Here is an 8,741-nt window from a genome sequence, read left to right as displayed (position 1 = left end):
GTTCTAGACAGTCATTCTGGACAATCTGAACTAACATTAACAACAATCATTGTATTATATGACATAAAAGTAAAACTGTACTTTCCATAAACATTATCATTCTTAAATTACACTAATGTAATTTGTGACATCAAAGGAGATTAAAAGAAAACAACTTATATACATGATTTTTTTGGCTTTAAGCCTACAAAGCAGTTGCATGTCCATCGCTATCAATCGTTGTTGTGACAAATTAATTAGAATAATCCAGAAGCAAATACAATAAAGGGTTATTTAAACCAAGAAACACTGCACGAAGTAACTCACATGCAAAAATGTTACACAAGCACGACGACACGTACAACACTGATGGGCAATGTGAAACACAGCATCACACGCATTAAAACAATCGAAGACCATTAACAGGGTGTACTGCTGAGTTTTTGAAGAAAGACTACAAAACAAACCAACTGCTGCTGAAGAAACAAAGTCTAAACATTCAAGAGTTCTGCTGCCTCCATTGGTCTTTATTATGACTTTTCTGTCAAATATCATTGGTGATATGGATATTTTGGTTTCCAGATTAAAGGTACGAATCAAACGTCTGGGAGGTAAATGCCCCTAAAAAGGTCAATGTCCGTTCCCTTATGCACATATTATATGACATCACGGTCACGCCAATACTTGTGTCCAAATGCTTCAAAACATGCCTTTTCTTTCATTGTTGATGTTGGGTCTGGAAAATAACCTTTTCATCCTGAATTAAAAGTCTTGAATTTCAATATATCAACACTGAGGGAACCCTGACGGATTGATAATCCAACACAATCGTAGTTTAGAAAAGGTGTTTCTGGAGGAATTTCTCAACCAAGGCTTCCTATACAATGAGTTTTCTCCTGGCAACTTGAATCCAGTGTAATGACCATTGGCTGCACTGGCGGAGAAACAGGGGGGGTTGGGGGGGTTTTAACCCCCCCAGTTTTTGAAGAGGGGGGGTTGGCCCACACAATCAACCCCCCCTAGTTTTTGCCAGTAATGTTCTGTTATAGCCTATGTTATGTGTTCCAAATGGCATAATAAATAAAATTATTAAATTTGAAATTGTTAAAGTCATTTCAACCTTTCACCTGGTAGGCTACATCAACAATTAATGACCGAAAATCCAGTTAGAATTGACCCACTCATTATTTCTAGCCCCTTTCCCCCACCTTGCGCATTGGAACTTGTAGCTCATAGCGCTAACTTCACCCCACAACAGACATACACAAATAACGTTTTGTTGCTGTTGAATAGCTTTGGAACTGTATACACTTGCCAACTTCAACGAGGTGTTTCTAAGTACATGTACGTAGGCAACATGAGTGTCGAAATCTGTCGCTAGGCTAGCGCGCTTTGGCACTATCAACGCGAGGTCGATTTCGCCGCACGTGCCTTACGTCTTACAGTTACACAGCACCGTTTGGTAAAAATGTACTCTTATTGTTTTAGGCATGCATTGATAATTACATTGGTTGTGTTGTAGGGGACTACCTTAGGAGTTAGGACTATTTTGGCAAAGTTTGGAGTATGTGATGACTGTAGATTGAAATAACTGCCCGTTGCTAACTTGCTATGGCCACCGGCCCACACAATTTCGCGGAACTGTGACTTGTTGACAGTTTACGTATAAAGTCAACGCAAATAATTACGATTTGGGCACTACTGTTTTTAATCGTCAGTGAGTCATACTTACGAAAGAAAACTCTACAAATGCAAGTATGTTGGCCTATAATCATGGTCAGACTTGTTTGTGGGTCATAAAGAGTGAAATTCCGAACAACAATAAAGAAAATAATGATCAAAACATGATCGATTCAAAAGCCTATAGCGTTACGGTTTATGTTTGTTAATTGGTTTAAGTTTAATTTGTTTTAAGTTTGTTTAGACAGCACGGCACGGTTGTCATGCATAACTGACGTGACACTTCGGTAGGCCTACTCTATAAAACGCAGCGTGTAGAAAATTAATGACTCATTCGGTTTCTGTACACTGCGAGTTCAGTCTTTTGACACCAAAATTTAACACACGCAATCTGGTGTTCAAATAATTTTGAACACTTGTGTTAAGATTCTGAACACTTTTCTCCCTAAAGTTTTGAACGCTCAGACGCCTATTTCAGCATATTTGTTCCATCTAACTCCGGACGCCTATTTTAGCACTATAAGCATACAGCAACCTCGCAACTCGCAAGCGTATATGGCAAGCCATGTGGGACAAACACTGCATAATATATCAGCGTATTAATCGTAATTTATACGCGTATTAATTGGAATATATACGCGTATATATTATTAGCCAATCATATGGCCCAAATATATCCGCGTATTAATTCGAATATATACACGTATTAATTCGAATATATACACGTATTAAATTAGAAAACATGTGGGGATTAAATCCAATATATGCACGGATTAATTAGAATATACACGAAAACACATTTCCGCTCTTGCTGTGTACATACCAACGATGAATGTTTTGGCGGGCTCGCGAGATCACTTCACAAAGCGAAACTTTACACATGTACAACACATATATTCGAATTAATACGCGTATATATTCGAATTAATACGCGGATATATTATGCGGTGTTTGCAGTGTCCCACATGGCTTGCCATTAGCTTACACAGTCAGACACATCTATTGTCCCAGCTCACAGAGCTCAGTAAATCCCATCCCTACTGGCAGTTTTAAGCTCTGCCTGGACATGCAGGGAAGGGTAAAGGGTTAACATACCGGTATGCATAAAATTCCAGACCAAATTTTTAAAGTTGATTCTGAAGGTTTGTGATAAAAGCTACTTACCGGTATTTATACCTTTCTACTATGTATACCTGTATATGTATATGTAGGCATCATGGCAGATCGACGGTCCTCCAAGATTCCCAAGAAACAAACAGAGAACAAGATAACAAATTGGTTCAAGCCAAATCAAAAGAAACCAGGAGAAACACGATCTGTTGTAACACCTGCTCCCCCTGAACACCCCAACAGGAGCAATAACAACAACGCGTCGGGTGGTGCTACTGCTATACACCATGTTGAACAAACTATTAGCAGCGATGAGGAAACTGCCACTGAGGAATCTACCAATGCAAAGGCAAGCAGTCAACACATGGAGCCTTCTGGTGACACACCTCCGATAGATGTCATGACCGGAAATCCTAGGAGACGAAATCTGCCTGATTCTCCATACCACCCAGAAGATACATCCTGTATCCCACCAAAAGTTGCAAAACATCAGCAGTTCCATTTTCAAGCTAAATGGTTTAGCATGTACTCATGGCTACACTACGACCATGAAAAAGAAGGTGTGCTGTGTTTTTCCTGCCATGACGCATATCAGAAAGGTTTGCTGGATATTGCAAGAGTGAAAGATCTTGCGTTCATCACTACTGGATTCAAAAATTGGAAAAAAGTAATGGGACGTGGCAAGAAGGCACTGGGCCGATTTGAGCAACACCAATTGTCATCTACACACAATTTTGCACTCAGCCAGTTGAAAGCACAGGAGGCCAAAACTGTGAGAGCACTAATAGACTCTCATTCTGCAAAACAGCAAGAAATCCACAGAAGAAATCTTGTAAGGGTATTTACTTCAGTAAGATACCTTGTACGCCAAGGCATAGCATCTCGAGGACATGACGAGGAAGAGGGAAATTTTTGTCAACTTCTCAAGTTGCGAAGTGAGGATGATCCGCACTTGGGTCCATACCTTTCCCGTGATACTAACTTCACCTCCCATCAAGCCCAGGAAGAGATTATGCAGATGCTAAGCCACAGCATTATCCGTGATATTGTTAAGGACATACGTGGTCATGTGGTATTCGCGGTAATGGTGGATGGTACGCAGGACATTAATGGAACTGAACAAGAGTCTATTTGTTTCAGATCCGTTGATGATGAGCTTAATGTCAGAGAAGATTTCATAGGTTTGTATGAAATGGCATCTTCCACCGGTGAGGCTATCTCCATTATGATACTGGATGTAATCGCTCGTCTTGGCCTTTCAGTCGAGAATTTACGTGCACAAACTTATGATGGAGCATCAAACATGAGCGGCAAGTACAGAGGGTGCCAAGCTAAGATAAAAGAGAAGCAGCCACTAGCGATGTACTTTCACTGCAGCTCACATGTCTCCAACTTAGTCATGAAGGATGCTGTTACAGAGTGTACTCTGGTGCGTGATGCCCTACAGTGGGTCCATGAACTTGGTGTTCTCTACAGGAGATCAGGCAAATACAAGGTATGTCAAATTTGTTATCATTATGATATCATTCTCTCAATTATAAAGAATAGAGAGTAACACAGCAGAATGACACAGTCAAATTCAATTGCAAAGTTATAGTTTTAAGAATTTGTGGATCTTTACTAATGCCAACATTATGCTATGACCTTTAAGGTGGAGATCCGATGGTCTATTACAGGGACAGTGACAGAAAATCTGAATCTTCAGTGAAAATTAACTTCACCAATGCATTTAGCAGTTGTACCAAAGACAGTGCCCTCGATCTGTATTCTTTGTACTTATCTTTTAGGGCATATTCAAGGACATCGCTGCAGATATTGAAGGGTTGGGAGGTACCAGCTCAGCCAATATCAGACCATTATGCCCAACTCGGTGGCTCTGTCGTCAAGCTGCAGTTGACGCTGTTATTCAAAACTATGAAGCAATTCTGGCCAGTTTGGAAGAAATGTCCCACGGGATATCCGATACCTCTGCCAAAGCAAACGGCCTCCTTGATAGATTTCAGAAAGCAGAGGTTTTACTTGCTTTGAAAGTGGCAAACAAACCACTAGCATCACTGGAAACACTCAACCGTGGACTTCAGTCGAAGTCTGCTAACATTTCAGGTGAGAGTTTAGGTCGTAATTAATAGGATTAAAAAATAACATTGAATGGCAGGGACATGTGAAATGAATATGTTGGTAACAGCTAAACATGTTCATGGGCAATGTAGTTCAATTGACCAATTTTAGTTACTCAAACTCATTTACTTTTTTTGCATTTTCGGAAATCAGGAATGCTGGAATCTGTTGCTAAGACCACTGCACAGCTCGAAGAGCTTCGTAATGCTGAGGCATTTCACGAAATCTTTAGAGAGACGAGTCTAGCAGCAGACAAGTACGACCTAGACCCGCTTCAGATACCAAGACGGAGGCAACCACCAAAGCGGATTACAGGGCCAGCTGCAGGCTACAAACCCACAACTGCTGAGGAATACTACAGGATACAGTATTATAAGCTTCTTGATGGGATGCTTGGCAATCTTAAGGAGAGGTTCGATATTTCGTCCAATGCTGGCCTTTCAGATTACAATGATCTGCAAAAAATTCTTACAACAGGTGCGTTTCCTCTTTTGAATTTTGAATGTAAACTTACCTGGTAAATAAAATATGCCCATTTATGTCAGAAAAGTATTCCAGATAGTACTGTTTAGACTGTTTGTTTTCTTATTCATAGGGAAAGTTGACGAAGTGATCGTAAAGAAATACCCAGAGCTGTCAGATCTAAACCCAACAGCATTCAAGACGCAGCTGGATATGTTTCTACAGACAACAAATGCCACATCCATGCATGAAGCCAGTCTGGCTTTTCGTGGAATGTCAACAGAAGTAAGGGCTCTGTTCCCCCATGTGCTGATGCTCCTCCGTCTTTTATTGGTCTGTCCCGTTACCTCATGCGAATGTGAGCGCAGTTTCTCCGCTCTCCGGCGTCTGAAAACCTGGTTGCGCAGCACAATGACCCAGAGGAGACTCAACCATGTGGCCGTATGTAACGTGCACAAGAGAAAGCTGGATACAGTGGACATTATCCAACTAGTTCGGGAATTTGCAGGAAGGTCGCAAACAAGAAAGAATATGTTTGGAAACTTCACTTGAAATAGCGTACGAGGCGGGGGGGGGGGGCAGACTGCAAATTTCCAGAGGACAAGAAATTCGGGCAAAAGTCCCTGAAAAATTCGGGCAGCCTAAGAGGAGAATATTAAATAAACAAATATAAATATATATATATATATATATATATATATATATATATATATATATATATATATATATATATATATATATATCAGGAATCCTGCAAATTCCCGAGCTAGTTGGTTCGAATCCCGGTGGAGGCTGAAAGTTTTTTCTCTGTTCTTGATTTTCCAACTCATTACGATTTTCATTAATATATATTCATTTGCCTTTGTCGTTTACCTCCGTTGCATTAACATTAAGTCTGTTCAAAAGTATCTCTTTCGAGATCCGGCTTTAGGAATCACAAATGATTTTCGAGTTGGTTAGCATCATGTTTGATCTCTAGAGAAAGGCAAAATATGTCACCAAAAACAGAACTAGTATTGTTCGATACAGGTGACAAACGCCTACAGTGGAATTACGATCTTCCTTACCGGTTCAGAACCTCTGGACATACAATCAGCGTCCATAGCCTATTGGTTAGGGTGTCCGCGTACAGAGCGGGAGGCCCGTGGTTCGAATCCCGGTGGAGGCTGAAAGTTTTTTCACTGTTCTTGATTTTCCAACTCATTACGAATTTCATCGATAAATATATATATATATAAATATGCAGTACTTGCCCGAATTTTTTTCAAATTTTTGCCCGACAATTCCATGATTTTCTTTATTTAGCATCATGATGCCCGAATATTTCCGTGTAACACCACCGTAAGCGCAGCTCATCTGGGCTACCGCGCTTTTCGCACGATCAAATTTTTTTTTTTCTAACTTGTCAACTGTATATCTAGACATCCCCGACATGAGTGTATATAAGAAACATTTTCTTTTTCATGGATGGTGGTGGGGGGGGGGGGGGGGAGTGCCTACAAGCCTAGAAGTACAGGTTTATCATATTCTTTGTTATATTTTATACTTTTTTGTGAGACAAATTGCAGTCTCACCCGACACAGCGACATTATCCCGCCTACGTGTCGTATGTTTTTGTATGTTTGTTTTTTCAAAACAATGGTTGTTTTTCTGGAGGTAGCTGAGTACTGTGTTAAAATAATAAATACGGTAACTAAATAGGAGCTTAAAAAATATACTGTCCTATATTTCCCCTTCAAAGTGATGTTACCATTTTTTCTTCTTCTAATTTACCAAATTTTTTGGGAAGTGTAAATTTCTAAAACGTGAGATTATAAAATAAAGAATGTTTAGATGCAACTTGCAAGGCCTCAGAAGTGCCGTTTCCGGCAATCTGAGAGGCACTTTTTACCAAAAAAAATTTTGTACGCTACGCGCCAACCGATGGTGGCGCTCCGCTTAGATAGTGGGCCGGCCTGCAACCCCCCCACCTCTGACAAGAAATCTCCGCCACTGATTGGCTGGAAAATCACTTCTGATCCTTTGGACTGCACATGATGGTAGCACAACTCTGACGTGTCTTGCTAGGAACCCCAAGTATCATTGAACCTGTTGACCGTAGGCTATGTATCTGTACTGCCTGGGAAAAAATTTATGAAAGTTCAAAATGTATTAATGTTGGCCATGATGTCCACAATAACAAGCAGGCATACAATGTACAGTTATGATTACATTTGTTGTGATTTTACACCTTCCGTGTATCATGAAACATTCTTTTGTTTCAGAAAATTGATTTGCAAAACTCCAGGCCAAAGTACTAGCCAAGTAATAATGAGTATGAAATAACACATATGCCTACCTAGCATGGCTGCATAATGCAACTTACATCCCCGAGCCAAACTTTCAGTATGCAACCAACCCTACTAGTACTACACACTCTACATATGGGTTGTAAGTTACCGTAACACAACGCACAATACGGTTTAGGGTGTTCCGCGAATTCCAACAACACATGCACAAAATGGACTGGATTTTGTTTTTAGATGCTTCGTTAATAAATTCTTACCACTTTGTATGTTCCTTGCAATGGTTTCGAACGGATTTCTTCTTCGATTTGTTGTGGAGCTTCAATTTCGTCTCGTTTAACAGGCTCGAACTGATACGGTTCTAACACCTCCGCTCCACCCTCAACGTTCGGTTCAATATTGGAATGATCATCGCCTTCACTCTCTGCTTCGAATATGAGAAAGGGCACTCTAATTATAGCCCAATTTCACTGCCTAGTGAAGAACCATTATCACTTTGAACTTCGGTTGCCGCAATTGGTTCTGGATCCGCCATTTCACAGGAAATTTTGATTTGATATCGCACTTGTGATCGGTGTTTTGTTTAGTAACTACTAGTGGTATGTGTACTTGTCTACTGTGTACGTGAATGGTATGTTCGGAGGATCGTAAAGCAGCGACAACAAATGTGTTCAAAACGTGACGTCACATGACGTCATGCGAATCGGAAAATTTTCGAGTAAACAAAGTTTCAAACGCCGAAAAAGGTAAATTCATTCTCAATTTTCGACTTGAAAAATCAAGTTTTAAACTGGCAGATTGGTTGATACATGTTCTAGAGAACATTCTTTGATGGATCCCAAAAATATAGGACTTTGAAATTTTCGTGTCATGGCCACTTTAAGTAACGGAGTAAATGCAAACGTCGATAGTTTCCCTTCTTGATCATAACTTTCGTTGCCAAAGATCGCACATGCGTACAAACGAATAATTTATCGACCAACCCTAAAACGAAATAATATAAATATAAATGAAACATATAGATACGGAATTCCTGTGTCGTCCATTTATACTAAGGACGTTTTAATGATTAAATGCCTATGTTCGTTTTTTGTGAGTGGCTTCCAG

General features: G+C 40.1%; 1 protein-coding gene across 1 annotated transcript; it reads left to right on the top strand.

The window, feature by feature from the left end:
* The first annotated feature begins 931 nt into the window (after positions 1 to 931).
* Positions 932 to 5,945, top strand: LOC139961700 (zinc finger MYM-type protein 1-like). Its single transcript, XM_071961109.1, has 4 exons — positions 932 to 4,264; positions 4,557 to 4,872; positions 5,041 to 5,364; positions 5,483 to 5,945. Exons 1-4 carry the CDS (start codon positions 2,876 to 2,878, stop codon positions 5,899 to 5,901), a joined length of 2,448 nt encoding a protein of 815 aa, XP_071817210.1. The 5' UTR covers positions 932 to 2,875; the 3' UTR covers positions 5,902 to 5,945.
* Positions 5,946 to 8,741: the final 2,796 nt, after the last annotated feature.

Source organism: Apostichopus japonicus, chromosome 20 (genome assembly GCF_037975245.1).
Source record: "Apostichopus japonicus isolate 1M-3 chromosome 20, ASM3797524v1, whole genome shotgun sequence".
NCBI classification, from domain to species: Eukaryota; Metazoa; Echinodermata; class Holothuroidea; order Aspidochirotida; family Stichopodidae; genus Apostichopus; species Apostichopus japonicus.
This window is presented reverse-complemented; position numbering and strand designations above follow the sequence as displayed.